The sequence below is a fragment of the Rissa tridactyla genome, chromosome 7, assembly GCF_028500815.1.
Source record: "Rissa tridactyla isolate bRisTri1 chromosome 7, bRisTri1.patW.cur.20221130, whole genome shotgun sequence".
In the NCBI taxonomy this organism is placed as follows: Eukaryota; Metazoa; Chordata; class Aves; order Charadriiformes; family Laridae; genus Rissa; species Rissa tridactyla.
Window position 1 is genome coordinate 27998732 of NC_071472.1, and position 16337 is coordinate 28015068.

The following is a 16337-nucleotide window of genomic DNA, read 5'->3' on the forward strand; positions in this document are numbered from 1 at the left end:
TGTAAAACATTTTCAAGTTCTTACAAACACAGTATAGGAAAGTCTGTATTTCACTGCATTGTTCTGTAGCTATAAAAGGCAACAGAAAAGCTCAAGCACTGTAGCTTTACTTTACACCCAAGCACAGCCATACAAGCAAATCATAGCAACCCCTTGATGCTAGGAACTGGGATATCGTACAGCCAGTAAAATACTCAACCCAGTTCAGTTATGGCTAAGTTACCAATAGAAATTTTTAACTGTGGAATTACTTTGTTTTATTGGAACAGATTCTGTTAGTAAATGAGGAAAGAGTAATTGCCAGCACCAAGGTCTTAACACGGTCATCCTAGAAAGAATGCACATAGCCTTCTGTTAACATGCACCTATTGATGTAATAGAGCATCTGTGTGCTCCTCTGTGGGCGTTATAAAGATGTCTAATGCTCTTTTAGTTCTGTATATATAATATGCAAAAGAAGAAGGAACTTGTTAAAATACCTAAATCAACATTACCAGTGGCTTTTATCCTAAGTCATTTTAGTAAACACACCACGTCAAGAAGTTCTGATTAGTCTGAACTCAAGACTCGGAGAACAAACTTACGGAGCACAGTCAAAGATGCTGTAGCAGAGCACTGCCCGTGGTAATTTTTTGCTTTGACTGTGTATTTTCCGGTGTCACTCACTGCTGCATTTCGAATCTCAAGAGAATATATGTTTTTAGAGCGTGTTATTCTGATGTGTGATGAAACAGCAATCTGAGGAGGGAAAAAAATCTTTTAATTAAGATCAGTTTTATGAAAAATTCTAATTTTTCAAGTAAATATATTAAATAAATACTTACAGGTTGATTATTCTTAAACCACTCAATTTCAGGAGAAGGATCCCCAGAAACTTCACAGGTGAACAATACATCTTGTCCTTCATTGACATTTTGAGACTTAGGCTGCATGATAAATGCTGGTTCGTTGGAAAGCTCTTTAGAAAAGGTCAGAACATACTGGCATTTAATAATGCCTTCATCAGTGTTACCCTCGCAGGTGAGTATACCTTCATCTTTATTACTAGCCTTTTTGATAGTTAGCGTGTGATCACTTCCAGAAACACCGTATCTGTAATCTTCTGAATTTCTCAGCTCCATTCCATTCAGCACCCATTTTACTTCAGAGGCACCAGGAATGTTGGCTTTCAATGTCACTTTCTGCCCTTCAGACACTGTCATTTTAGTTGAAGAAGCTTTAATTTCTGCTTTCAATTGTTTGACGTCTTCAGTAACAACTGACTTTTTAATGACTTCTTGAACTGCTGCTTTTTCTTCAGTTGCTACTGCAGATTTCTTCTGGGTAGAAACTGTAAGCACCTCATCTTCTTTCTGAACTGATTTATGAGTTTCAGATACCCCTCTTACCTGGGAATGGATATTTTTAAATACTTGGCCAGTAAACTGGAAGTTAGTTTTTGAAACACCTCCTTCCCCAATAATTTCACAGGTGTATTCTCCTTTATCAGATTCCATGAGCCCATGGATTCTGAGCTCATAGGTGCCATCTGCTGCGTAATGAAACTTGAAATGATGGTCTTCTTTCAGTTTTTGGCCATCCTTATACCAAGCCACTTCTCTGACACTTAAAACACTGCTTTCAACTGCACAGGATAACTTTACTTTATCTCCAAGAGTTTCTGCTTTCAGATGCTGTTTTATCTTTGGTGGAGAAGCAGTTGGTAATTGTACTTTTTCTGCTGGTACTGTTTTGTCTGCAGGTGGTGACTTTGGTTTTGGAGGGCTGCTGATGGGTTCAGGAGATTTCACTTGTTTAGGAGACTTAACTGGCTCGGGAGACTTTACACGAGGCTCAGGAGATTTGATTCTTGGAGGTGATGTAATTGTTTTTTCGGGAACTTTTTTCCTTTGAATGGTCAAAGTAAAATGCGCTTCCTGTCTTCCTTCAGAGTTTTCCACCACAACAGTGTAACTTCCTTCATCTGACATCTGAACCGAAGAAATTTCAAAGGTAGACTTGTACTGTGTTCGTGTTACTTGGAAGCGCCTTGAAGAAACAATGGGTTGACCTGCACGGAACCATGTTATTGTTGGTGCTGGTTCACCATCAACGTCACAGGAAAATCTTGCAGTCTCCCCTTCAGAAACTGTGATTGACCGTGGTTTTGTAAGGATTGTTGCCGGCAGAGTGCTTTTAAATGCCTTGTGCACAGTCCTTTCTTCCAATGATTTTTCTTCAGCTGCACTTATTTTTTGTTCAGAAGCAGCATAATGTTCATATGACAAAAGTGACTCTCTTGTTGCTGACATTTCTGATTTGACCTCTCTCACCGAGGAACTTGCTTCTGTAGCAGATGCCTTCTTAAATGAGGAGACTGCATATGCCTCTGTTTTTGTTAAGTCAGGTAAAATTGTCCTTGGTACTTCTTCATCTCTTCGCTGGGAAGAGTATGTAGTGTAATCTCCTCCAGTAACGTCTAGTGTTGCATAATCAGAGCATTCCCCTTTGTAGTTTGTGCATACAGCCCGGTATGTTCCGCTGTCATCAATGTGGCAGTCGAGAATCTCCAGAGTTAATACACCGCTAGTATTAGTAAAATGTATCTTACTGCTCTCCTGGAGCTCAATACCGTTATGATACCACTTCACTTCAGCAGTTGGTTTTGACTGGACATTTAGAATGAACCTGGTATTATGGCCGCATGGTACCCGGTGTGAGCGCATTCTCAGGGTAATGCGAGGAGCGTGGTCGAGGGTGAAAGGCTGCTGAGTCAGAACTTCATATTTCCTTTCCATAGTTTTCTGAGTTTTCAAAGCAGATTTCATGGACTCATATCTAGAAAATATATCAAATCTTGCCATCCTTTCAAACCGAGAGAGTGATCTTTCACTAGAAACTGGGCTAGGTGAGCGTGGTCGAGTTCTTTCTGGTGTTGGGGATCTTCTCTCACTTTCTTCAGGAGGCCGTGAGCGGGGTCTAATTAATTCAGATACAGGACGCATCAGCTCAATGTAAGTTGGAGAAAGAGATCTTCTTCTCCTTAGTAATCTAGAGGGAGGTGAAAATTCCCTGTGAACATGTTGCACCATTTCTATTTCTTCTTCTTCTTCTGATGTGATCTCAGTTATTTCTCTTTCCCTCCTTCTCCTGAGTCTACTCTTTTCCTCCTCTGCCATATATTCGAGCTCACTCCTGTATTCAGAGAGTCGTTGAGAAGGGCCAACAGGACGGAGCAATTCTTCATCCTCTCTTTCATCCATTATTCTTTGCTTCTGTTTAGGTGGTCTGTAGGCAGCCCTGTCATGGCGTTGTCGAAACTCTGCATAGCTTGCACTGGTCTCAGCTTTAGTTGGGATGTGATAGCTTGAATACCTCAGCTCTCTTTTTCTTTCTTCCTCTGACCTGACCTGTGCTCCTGCAGTAGAATACCGAAGGGCAGACAGTTCAAAGCGTGGGGGGCTTCTACTTGGTGGGGAAGCAGAAAAGCCTAACTCCAGCTCTTCTTCAAGGCGCAGTCTTTCCTCTTCAGTTCTCTTCATGGCTAGATAGTCATCAATAGGCAGGAGTAATTCCTCATCAGACAAGTCACCAAGTGATCGCCGCCTTGGTCTATAGTAATATTCATAGTCTGGAGATGGGGTACGGCGACGTGCTGGTCTCACAATTTCAAGATCATCTTGTGTTAGCTTTGGTATGCGCCATTTAGGCTTATACTGATCAGAAATGCGTGGCAGTGGCATCACATAGAATTGCTCCCACCTGGAAAGACGTATGCGTTTCTGGCGTTTCTGAACAGTTCTCTCAAGTTTTCCTGGCATTTCGTACTGGTCTCGCAGCCTCTTGTACCACTTCATGTCTGACAGAGGCACAAAGTGTTTAATGTTCTGATCTTCCTCAAGAGTAGCGCGCACGTGTTTGCGAGGCTCTGGGACCTCATACGGCATACGAAGTCTTCTTTCTTCCTTCTTTTCTTCTTTCTTAATTTCATATTCACCTTTGACAGTCTTAGTGCTAACAGCTGGTTTATATAAGATAGCAGCTTCTCTGAGAGCCTCTTGTGCGGTTTGTGTCAGTGGAACAGCTTCAACTCCAGAAAGGATTTCCGCCATTCGTAAGGTTTTGTCGATTTGCCTCTGTACATGCTTCTCCCGCTCTTCTTCAGTCTTGTACTCACGCTTGACATATTTCAAGCGTTCAACTTTTAGATAAGCTTGACAGCTTGTAGATCCAGCACTGTTTGTAGCAGTAACTCTGTAATAACCACTGTCTTCTGGTAACGTATCTCTGATATGCAAAGCATAATAATCCAAACCTTCATGAATTATGTCAAAGTTAGGACCAAAGGACAGAGGCTGACCATCTTTCTCCCATTTCAGCGTTGGTTTTGGTACACCAGATACCCTGATCTCAAAACTGACATTTTGTCCTTCTTGACATTCAGCATTTGCCAGCAGTCTTTTAAACATTGGCCTTAGTGTGGCGTCTGCTGGAGGTGGATGTGGAATCACAGTCAGCTTAGCTTTGCAGCTGTCTTCACCATATTTATTGCGTGCCACAATACTGTATTCAGCATCATCCTCTTCTGTGACATTATTGATGACGAGTTGATAAAGACCCTTGTCTGATTCAAAAGTGTACTTCCTGTCATCTTCACCAGGTTTGATCTTCTGGCCTGATTTGAACCATGTTAAGCGAGGTTCTGGGTGAACCGTTATAGTTACTCCGAACCTGACATTTTCTCCAACATATGCAGTGCGGTTATACAAAGGCAGAGTAAATTCTGGTGGACGCTCTAATAATCTCATAGCATCAACCCGTCGTTTCACTTTCCTTACAGTCCTGCATCTGTAGTGTTCAGAAATTTCTCTGACACCTTTAACGAAAAGTTCTGCATAAGAGCTGTCTTCACCATAGTCATTTACTACCTTGCATCTGTAGGTGCCATCATCGGATTTAGAAACATCTTTGACATACATGGTTGCCTCACCTTCTTCATATTTGATTTCATATTTCTCATTGTTTTCTAATTGCCTCATACCGAAGTACCATGTGACTTGTGTGGACTGATCGTAGTTTTCAATCTTACATACATATTTGGCATGCCCTCCTTCTTCTGTAACAGTATGCTTTATCTGCCCAGCAATGGGACCAATGTCTATTGGTGCAACTTTAACTTTAGCCACAGTTATGCCTTTCTGAGATCTAATTGCGCCTCCGCAGGAAATACGAGCTACTGACACAACTGTGTTCCACTCCTTCTTAACTAGAGTTTGGTAGTAACGCCTGTGCCTCAAGGTCTTGATGACTTTAGTGCTGGTCTTTTCTGTCTGCTGTTTTAGCCACGCATGGTTAAGAGCTTCAGCAGCTGTCATACGAGCTTTTCTTTCCTTTACTAGTAGGCGATCAATGAAGTCCATGGCCTCAATGCTTATGTCTTTGAATGCTTCATCATCAAAGTTGTATTCAGCATTTAGAATATTTTCAATAACTTGTTGGTTTGTTTCAGCAATGAAAGGATTAATGCCACTGAGAAGTATGTATGTTAGAGCACCAACTGACCACATGTCAGTAGCTGTGCTGACCAAATCATGGTGATGTACTTCAGGCGCATAATATTCAGGAGAAGTGAACTGGAGTCTAAAGCTGTCTCCAGGCTTCAGTTGTCTGGCTTGACCAAATTCAACAATTTTAATTACAGAGCTTCTTCTTGTGAAGTAAATAATATTGTCTGGTTTAATATCAAAATGTCCAATGCTGTGGCGATGTAAAAATTCTAGTGCATCGCAGACCTGGCGTACATAATTTACTATTTCTCTTTCATTCAGTTCAAATGAAGCTGTGCCGATTCTTTCAAAGATGTCAACTCCAGAAATGAATTCAAAAATCATGACTAATTCTTCTAGGCTCTCAAATGATTCATGAAGATACAGGATATTTCGGTGCCTAGCAATGTTTAGAATGGAAATTTCTTTCTTTACCAAAACTTGGTCAGCACCCTTTACTTTGACAAACTTGGCCAGGTAAGTCTTTTTTGAAGCTGCCTCAACACAGCGGTGTGCAATGCCAAATTGCCCACGTCCAAGCTCTTCTGCGATCATGTATTTGTCATAGAGTTCCTTTGTAGAATAGTGAGCTGCTTTAACTGTGGTGACTTCTCTGGTCTCATCAACTTCTTCATCATAGTTCATTACTCTGGTCTTATCTTCCTTTGTTATAATTGGATCGGTAGGTTCAGAAGGCTGGCTTTGGCCAAACTTGTTTTCTGCAATTACACGGAACTGGTAGGTGGTCTTGCCAAATAGGTTCACCACTGTGTATCGTGTATCACGAGCTTGTGCTACACGAATCCATCGCTCTGCTGTTGTAGCACGTTTCTCAATAATGTAGTTTATGATTCTGCTTCCACCATCAGTAGCTGGTTCATTCCAAGTTAAGTTGACTGAATCCCTCGAAATGTCAGTTACCTTCAGACCTCTTGGTGGATCAGGCACATCAGCCACATCTAATTCAACTGTTTTTTGGTCAATTCCAAATCTGTTTTTGGCACAAACAATGTAAAAACCTGCATCTTTTCTGTCAACACCATTTGGGAAAACAAGTGATGTGAACGATCGCGTAACAATGACTTGGTAGTGTCCATTAGTATCGATGAGGTCTTGTCCCTTCTGCCATGTGATCACGGGGTGAGGCTTGCCACTGAATGGAATCTTGATGCTCACTACTTCCCCTCGGAGAGCATGAACAGCTCCCATGCCTTCCAGGTTTTTGGGCAAGTGAATCTTTGCAGGAACTGGAATAGAAAGAGGAAGAAAAAAAAAACAACACATGACCAAATGCACATCAGAAGAGCACCAATAGTCTATAAATATTCAAAGCTTAAAAAGAATTTGTCTGAGGAATCAAGACCCTTCATTCACCTTCAACATCCAAAGAGGCAGTTCCAGAGACAGATCCTCCTTGGTTGGTAGCTCTAACTTGATATACAGTGGCATCATCATCCGTTACGTTTGTGATGACCAGCTGGTGATATCCACCCTTGAATTCCTGTATCTTGATCTTTTCACCATCTGGCATGATTTCTTTGCCCTGTCTGTACCACTTGACAATTGGTTTAGGATGACCAGTGACTTTGCAGACAAATGTGGCATTTGCTTGAAATTTCACATTCAGATTCCTTAGTTCTTCCTTGAAATGTGGAGCTTGAATTGGAACATCGGATTTTGGAATGACTGGTTGTGATACCTCGCTCCACTCACTTTCACCACCAAGATTTTCACATTTTACACGGAATTCATATTCAAGACCTTCAATAAGATCTTTCACAGAGTAGACGGTTTCACGAATTTCATCTGTTGTTACAGAAATCCACTTGTTTTGTTTTTTCTCACGCTTCTCAAGATAATAAGTTCTAATCTTCGCACCGCCATCACTTGCTGGTGGCTTCCATGAGACAACACAAGAATCCTTTGTGACAGCACTTGCTACTGGCTGACCAGGTTGTCCTGGTTTTTCTGTAAAGAACAAAAAAGTTCAAAAACAGAAGTCAGCTTGCCTTAGTAATTACAGGGGCATACAGAAATTAACATTTTGGTGTCCACTTACCAAATGGAGGCTTCATAACAACAACTGATGAAACCTCCAGTGCTTCACTAATGCCATATGTATTCTGAGCAGAAACACGGAAATAATAGCCTGCATTTTCAGTTAGATTAACAATTCTACAGGTTGTGCCTGAAATGCTTGAAGATACAAGTTGCCATTCTGCTCCTTCCTTGGCTTCACGTTTCTCTATGACGTAATTGGTTATCATAGCACCTCCATCGTCCTCTGGTGGTTGCCAGCTTATCACCACAGAATTCTTCAGTATAGACTCTATAACAATTGGCCCTACCGGTTTATCCGGCTTATCTGTAAAAGAAAAAGCATGATATTTTTAATTCTTTTGCCAGTAAGTATTTGAGAAAATATCCACAAAAATACTGAAAATAAAACTAATTACCTTGTATTTCCACATTAAGTACAGTGTCAACTGTTCCAAATGTGTTACTGAGTTGCACTTTGTACTTCCCAGCATGAGTCTTGTGCTGGACATTCTTAATAGCAAGATGAGTATAATGCTCCGTGTTCTCAATAGAAACCGTTTCTGATCCTCTCAAAGGTTTGTTGCCATGGAACCAAGTTATTGCTGGTACTGGTCGGCCAATATACACAACATGAAGGCGGAGGGTGCCACCTGCACCTGCATAATATTTCTCTTTCAAGGGGAAGCCAGGATGGAATTGAGGAGGAGCCTGCAATAATAGCTTGCCACTAGTTTCAATTTCTCCAACATCATTGGTAGCCATACAGGTGTAGAGACCTTCATCCTCCTGTTCATCTGTTATTACTGTCAGTGTATGGTTGCGTCCATCAGATGACATTTTGTATTTTCGGCTTTGTACCAGTTCTTTGCCGAAGCGGTACCATTTAATATCAGGCAAAGGTCTCCCAACAATTTGGCATGTCAGCTGAGCTGCTTCACCCAGTTTAGTTGTAACATCCTGCATTTCTTTTTTTATGGCAGGTGCTTCTCCAGCTGTGACAAAGAAAATTAAAAAATAATGAAGATGACTATGAAATTTTCCTCTATTACTATATTACTGGAAATTAATTTTCATTTATACTTGTGCCTCTTGTACTTGAAAGAGGGTGCTTTAGGACAGTCATGTTGGCAAATAACATGTAAAACAAATAGGCAGCGTAAGTGCAGCGCCGTGGCACAACAAATCACAACAATATCACAGCAAATATGACAATATATTTTTTCCTTACATGTTAATTTAGTTTTCACTGCCATAGCAGTCCTTCGCGGTCTACTGAGGCCAGTCTGATTTTCTGCAAAAACACGGAACTCATATTCTGTAGCCTCTAGTAAACCTCCTACTGTAAACTGCCTGTCCTTGATGCGTTCTTTGTTGCATTTTTTCCAGGTGCTTTCTCCAGACTGGCGATATTCAACCCAATAGCCAAGGATCTCTTTGCCACCATCACTTTCAGGTCGTTCCCATTCTAACGTAATGCTGTCCTTAAATATAGACGTGATCTCAATTTCTCCAGGTTGGCTTGGTTTGTCTGAAAATTAAAATAGATACAGAAAATAAATTCCTCTCTTAATGTCACTAGTTGCTCTTCAGAAGGTCTCTTAATGCAAACATTTCTTACCAAATGGATCCTTGCATACAACTGGTTCAGAAGCAGGACTTGCTTCACTTTCACCAATGTCATTTTGAGCAATGATACGGAATTGATATTCAGCATCTGGAACAAGTCCCGTCACTGTGAACATTGTAGTGGTAATCTGTGTCTTATTATGCCGGACCCATTTTTCTGTAGATGTCTCTTTACGCTCAATGTAGTAGCCAGTTACACGAGAACCACCATCATCTTTAGGCCTGGACCAGGACAAGTTGACAGAACTCTTTGTAACATCAAGCACTTCAGGTGGGTTGTTTGGAGGCTCTGGAGGATCTGTTAATAATTACAATAGTGAAAATAATAGAAATAATAGTGACGTTGCATTAAAACATTTGCATATACTATTGCACTTTTAGAACCATAATATAGTAATTTGAAAATATTTTTTTTTAAAAATATAAAAGTGGACTTACTTAGAGGTGTCTTTGGTACTGCTGGCTCTTCAGATTTGAGAGATTTGCTAATACCGAAATGGTTTTCAGCAGAAACACGGAAGTGATATTCCACATTTTCTTTGAGCCCTTTCACCACTAGTGATGTTCCTTTCACTCTAGAGTCAACAGTGTACCAGGCAGTCTTCGGTACTTCTCGTCTCTCAACAATATAACCTAGGATATCTGCACCACCATCATCTGTAGGAGGTCTCCAGCTTACTCTGACAGAACGAGCTTGTATATCATCATACTCAAGTGGCCCTTCTGGTGGATTTGGAATACCAATCACTCTGACTTTAATATACACAGCTTTTTTGCCACACTTGTTTTCAAGTGCCAAATCATAGGTGCCTGAATCTTCTCTTTCTGCATCTTTGATCACAAGTTCTGTGTGAGTGTCAGAAGTCGCAATCATGGCCCTCTTGCTGATGTCATGTCCTTCTTTTGTCCATTTGCATATTGGAATGGGCTTACCCTTAATGGGTATCGTGAGCCTGATAACTCCACCTTGTCTCACCATGAGACCTTCCTGGTATTTTTCATCAAGTTCATAGTCAGGATATTCTGTAAACAAAATTAACATGTCATGCTATGTCAGTTTTACAGATGATATCATACATGCTTTAGGCAAATACTTTTTTAGAACAACTTTCAATTAGAGTTAAGACTTGAAGTGTCTTACCAAGCATTTCTGTTATTTTGACTGTTCCCGGCACTTCAGCAGGTTCTCCTGGCCCACCAGCATTACAGGCTAGCACACGGAATCTGTACTCTGCACCCTGAGGGAGATGTGTCAAGGTGTATTCACGAATCTTGGTTGGCGTGGTATTGCATTTGGTCCATTCAAATTGATCAACCTTCTGCATCTCAATTAAGTAGCCAGTAACTTTAGAACCACCTTCATCTTCTGGTGGACTCCAAGCCAGGGAGACAGATGTTCTTGTAGTATCAGTGACCCTTGGATTCTGAGGTTTACCTGGAGGAGCTGGAAGAGAAGATCAGATTCGGGGGGGGATCATTTTAATGGATATTTAAAAGATGTAACAAGTGCTAACTTGCAATATATGATCTGTATTAAGTCTATAGTATTTATACAGGAAAACTTAGAATGAAAGATTTTCACTAATGTTTTCTTGTTTTTCTCCAGTCAGAATCTCATTTGTTAATACACCCAGATAAATTTCCAAATTAGAAAAAACTAAATTTTACTGGCATCATTCCCTTCTGCCGTAATGTCCTTTATGTAGGAAATTTCTTACCAATTGGATCTCTGGCGACAGCAGACTTGGAAGGACGGCTGGGTTTCCCAGTGCCTCTGGCATTGATTGCTGTGACTCGGTGTTCATATTCTAATCCTTCAACCAACCCAGTGGAACGGTAACGAGTCATAGTGACTGGAACTTTATTTACACGGATCCATCTATCAGCTCTAACTTCTTTGCGTTCCACAATATATCCGGTAATCTGTGAGTCACCATCATCTTCTGGAGGATACCAAGTTAATGTCATGCCATCTCGAGAGATATCAAACACTTCTGGAGTGCCAGGAGGACCAGGAATACCTGTAAAAACATGACACAGAATTAGTGAAGGAATCATAGAATCGTAGACTGGTTAGAGTTGGAAGGGACCTTAAAGATCATCTACTTCCAACCCCCCTGCCATGGGCAGGGACACCTCCCACTAGACCAGGTTGCTCAAAGCCCCATCCAGCCTGGACAAGGAAGCGTCCAATGATTCTACACGTTAGTAATATGCAACGTATTGTGAATGGCAATGTAATATCCATGTCCTATCAAACTCTTTTTATCAGCAGACATCAAAGTACTTTACAAACTATGTCAGTATATAGGGTAAAGCAATTTTTAAGGCTAATGGTAGACCTGAGCAGAAAATCCAAGTTTACCATCCAGGTTCTATGCAGTGCATCTATAATAGTTATGTAGATTTATGGATGGCATTTTTCTCCAGAAGTATAACAAGACTACTGTGCATCGTGATATACCATTTTATTTGGTGAAAGGAAGCAGTAACATCTAGAAAAATCGTATCTATGTGAGGATATATAAGCCCATTTAAATTTATTTTTTTATTTTTAGAAGTAGAGAATCGGCAGAAATTCAGACTTACGGATTCTGCTTTTGCATTCTATAATTTCAGACTGCAGATAAGATCCGATTCCAAAGCGGTTTGTAGCAGCCACACGGAATACATATTCTGCACCTTCCACAAGCCTGGTGAACTTATATGTTGTCCTGGTTACTGACTCTGAAACTGGCAGCCATCCAGGACGGTGAGCATCACGCTGTTCTACCACATAGCCACTAAGGGTAGCTCCACCATCCAGCTCAGGTGGCTCCCAGGAGATGGTTACATAATTTGAATCAATTTCATCAATTCGGATAGGTCCAACAGGTGGTCCAGGTTTGTCTAGGGAAAAAAACAGAAAATGAATAGACAAAAAAAATATGTGGAGAAAACGTGGAATCATATTGCTGATGTAACAAAGTTCGGATGGAGAAAGATCATGGACAATTATTTTCATAAATCCTTACCAAGGATTATAACCTTTATTGTATCAGTAACCGTTCCAGTTGTGTTCTTCAGTTCAAGCGTATACTCTCCAGTGTCATGTATGGTGGTCTCACGCACAGTCAGTTTAACCATTTTGGCAGCAGTCTCCATTTTGATGCGTTCTGATTCTTTTAGTTTAGAACCAGCAAAGAACCAAGATGCAGCTGGAGGTGGTCGTCCTTCAATTGGAATGGCTAACTCAATTGGCTTGCCAGCAGGTACATGAATTGTCTTCTGAGGTATTCCAGCCAAGTCAATTGTTGGTAGAACTAAGAAAAGCAAAACATTGGTATTTTAAATACCACGTTCATTTGGTGTAAGCTTCACCCTGTTATTTTCAAGAGCAGATACCTACCTTTTTGGTCTTGTACTGTCACTGCTGTGACAATCTCTCGTGGTTCTGACATGCCCTTCTGATTCTGTGCTCTGACCCTGAACAAGTACTGTTCACCTTCATTGAGAGAGATAATTGTATGCTCATAGACAGTAGGCTTCAGTGTCACTACCTTCAACCATCTTTCTGTTCCAGCTTTGCTGGCCTCAATAACATAGCCAGTCAATCTGCTGCCACCATCATGTAGTGGTTTCTCCCACGCAAGAGTAACAGTTGATTTGGTGACATCAATCACTTCGAGTTTTTGTGGTACCATGGGGACATCAGATACTAGTACTGCATCAGATGTTTCACAAGCTTCACCAATGCCATAGATGTTTTCTGGTAGTACTCTGAAATAATACAAAGCTCCTTCTAGAAGTCCAGTAACTCTATAAAATGTCTTGCTGCATTTGGTAGTGACAGTCTTGTAAGCCCTCATGGAAGCTTCACGTTTCTCAATTATGTAATTGTTGACGGGGGCTCCACCGTCAATGGTTGGAATATCCCAAGTAAGTGTCACCGAATCTTTTGACACTTCTTTAATTCTCACTGCAGCTGGTGGACCGGGTGTATCTAAAACAAACAAATAAACAAATATATATTTTTTTTCCTTTTGGATCCTTTCCATTCACAGCCAACAACTGATTCTGAATGAAAAAAACAACGCTGGGATTTGATTTATAAAATAGCACAGCTTTAGAAACTATGTGTTTTTCCTTTGGATTAGATTGTTTCTCTGACTTCCCAAACATTCTCATGTTATTTAACCTGAAAACTTCTTTTGGAAATGAAAGACTCTCTTATTCCTGAGCAACATGCACCACGAGTGATGTAATGTCCATATGAAATTGTAGCAGTACTTACCATATACTTTTACAGAAATAGTCGCAGATTTTTTTCCTGATTGATTTTCAGCCTCAATGACGTATTTTCCAGCATCATACCGATTAACTTTATCCACAATAAGCAGACTGTAGCTGTCCGTAGTATCAATAATAGCTCGACTTACAAGGTCAACACCCTGCTTGCTCCATGTGATTACGGGAGCAGGTCTGCCAGATACAGAAACCATTAGGCGCAGGGAACCACCAGCTCTGACTGTAACCGTCTTCTTCAGATCATCAGCAAGCTCAAGCTCAGGTATTTCTGATGAAACATGGAATTAATTAATCTTTTAGTAGTTCTAAAGGAAAATATAATTATTCCTTAAAATATACATTAAGTCTTCAAATTACCTATTCTTTCCACAGGTTCTATTTCGGCTGACGATTCACTAAATTCACTCATACCATTCACATTTGTAGCAGCAACTCTGAATTGGTATTTCTGGGCTGTTTTAAGGCCAGTCACGGTGAACTCAGCATTCCTCAGAGTGGCCGTTGTATGTGGTCGGTACCACTGTTCCGTACCTTCTTCTTTCATTTCAAGAACATAGCCTAAGATGTCAGCGCCACCATCGTATGTGGGCTTTGACCATGCTAAACTTATGCTGTGTTTAGTAGTATCCACAACTCTTGGAGCTGAAGGTGGTGCGGGAGTATCTTTGAAAAAGAAGAAAATGCGTTTCACATTGGTGCAGGAAATGTTTTACCGTTAAAAATGATTTCTAAACACCTAATGCCAGGAAATGCATTTAAAATGAACTATGACTGCTTCTACATTTATTCAGTTATTAGTTCAGCGAGATCATACGTGATTTTTGGGTACCTTAGTCTAAGTGTCAACATGGGTTTGTGCTCGATTATTATAAATAAATATTAAAATATGTTTTAAATGTGGTAACTTACATGATGGTTCTTTACATAACATGTATTGTGAAGCTTCACTAGGCTCACTGTTCCCAGCAGCGTTCACTGCAGTGACACGGAACTGGTACTGGCTGCCTTCCATGAGACCAGTGACTTTCAATCTGGTATCATAAACGGTGTAATCTCTGTTCACTCGTGTCCAGCGCAGACTTTTCCTTTCACGTTTGTCTACAAGATAGTCCTTAATCTCACTGCCACCATCTGATTCTGGTTTCGTCCACTGAATAATGATATGTTCCTTGCCGACGCTCACTTCTTCAGGAGCACCAGGCTGTGTTGGGATAGCTGGTTTTTTTTAAAGGTGAAAGAAATAATTATCATTTAACAAATCATTTATTTATAAGAAATACTCCACAAATGCTGATGCAGAATGGAAGGTGGTAACACTCACTGAAAGCATTCCTGGCAATCACAGGTTCTGTTTCAAGCGGAACACCCGGTCCATATTTGTTGACACCTCTCACACGGAAGATGTATTCATTATTTTTAATGAGTTTCGTTACCACACACGATAATGTCTGGCATTCAGCCTCAACAATAACCCAGTGAAGTCTGCTGGTTTCACGCCTTTCTACGATATAGTGAGTGATCTGTGCACCTCCATCTTCCTCAGGAATGTTCCATGCCAGAGTACATTTCTCTTCTGTTACTCTGCTAACAGTGATTTTGCCTGCGCATGGACCTGGTGAATCTGGGTAGAGACGAAAATAAATATTTTTATTAGCCGCTAATGAAAACCATCTCACGCTTATTTAAAAGAATGTGGATTTTTAGTATACTAGGTATGAATATTAATCACGGGATACATACCAAGCACTTTAACAAGAACTGAAATTTGTTTCATCCCACTGGCATTTTTGACAGTTAGAGTGTATTTTCCACTATCACTTCTGTCACAGAACTTGATAACTGCAATGGCTCGTTTGCTGGTGTATTGCAGAGATATCTTTTCACATAGATCCAATTCCCTGTCACCTTTGGACCAGAAGACTTTTGGTTCTGGTTTCCCACCAATGGCTGCATCAAGAACAAGATCCGATCCAGCCCTAATGGTCACAACTTCTCCCTGCAGTCTGGCATCAAGTTCAGCCTTTGGTGGTGCTGTCATAAGGAAAAAGATATTAAGAACAAATTACATGACAGTACTAAAATAGAACACCATGTTTTTAATTGTTCCAAGTGAATATTTCTTACAGTATTCGTCTTTGCAAATGACGGCACCAGTCGATTCAGATCCTTTGCTGATTACACCAGCAGCATTCTTTGCTAGTACACGGAATTCGTATGCTTCATCTTCACTAAGAGCTGTCACAGTAAAAAAGTTTTCGGAGACAATGGTATAATTGCATTTCAGCCAGCGTCCATCTCCAGATTCGTTATATGGTTTGCGTTCTATTATATATCCGATAATTTTGCTTCCACCATCATAAAGGGGTGCTGACCAGCTCAGCGACACTGTAGACCTGGTGACATCTGTTACTTCTGGTCTTCCTGGTGGATCTGAAGGAATAAATAAAGCAGAAAAATGAGAAATGCAATTCTATTTTAGCTTAAATAGCAACGTAACTCTAAAAGTAATACTTACCAACTGGATTTTGAGCCACTACAGGTCTGGAAGCTTCACTGGCTTTACTAACACCTGCAGCATTTAGAGCATAGGTTCTGAATTGATATTCTAGGCCTTCCACCAATCCCGTGACTTTGTAGTTGCATTCACAGCATGGCACTTTGTTTTCCTTCACCCAAAGGATGGTGTTGCGCTCCTTCTTCTCAACCCAATATCCAATGACTTTGCTGCCACCATCATGATAGGGTTCCTCCCAGCGAATGGCCATGGCAGTTGCAGACACAGAATAGACTTCTGGCCTTGAAGGTGGGCTTGGTGGGACTAAACGCAAAAAAAGATGTTAATTATTACAAATGCCTCAG

The 16337-nt window shown here is 40.7% G+C and overlaps 1 protein-coding gene across 39 annotated transcripts in view; it reads right to left on the minus strand.

Annotated features, from left to right (window-relative positions):
* Positions 1-16337, minus strand: part of TTN (titin) — a 244262-nt gene that overhangs the window by 2042 nt on the left and 225883 nt on the right. For all 39 annotated transcript variants that reach the window (XM_054210417.1, XM_054210392.1, XM_054210385.1 and 36 more), the window contains 20 exons: positions 15994-16296; positions 15603-15908; positions 15219-15509; positions 14800-15099; positions 14388-14693; positions 13836-14141; positions 13465-13746; positions 12580-13173; positions 12206-12493; positions 11781-12080; positions 10910-11212; positions 10333-10635; positions 9630-10214; positions 9184-9489; positions 8794-9093; positions 7982-8557; positions 7585-7890; positions 6900-7493; positions 825-6772; positions 585-738 (listed from right to left, as the gene is read on the minus strand). In XM_054210417.1, the coding sequence (XP_054066392.1) occupies positions 585-738; positions 825-6772; positions 6900-7493; positions 7585-7890; positions 7982-8557; positions 8794-9093; positions 9184-9489; positions 9630-10214; positions 10333-10635; positions 10910-11212; positions 11781-12080; positions 12206-12493; positions 12580-13173; positions 13465-13746; positions 13836-14141; positions 14388-14693; positions 14800-15099; positions 15219-15509; positions 15603-15908; positions 15994-16296 (12651 nt within the window). The remainder of the gene's footprint in view (positions 1-584; positions 739-824; positions 6773-6899; positions 7494-7584; positions 7891-7981; positions 8558-8793; positions 9094-9183; positions 9490-9629; positions 10215-10332; positions 10636-10909; positions 11213-11780; positions 12081-12205; positions 12494-12579; positions 13174-13464; positions 13747-13835; positions 14142-14387; positions 14694-14799; positions 15100-15218; positions 15510-15602; positions 15909-15993; positions 16297-16337) is intronic.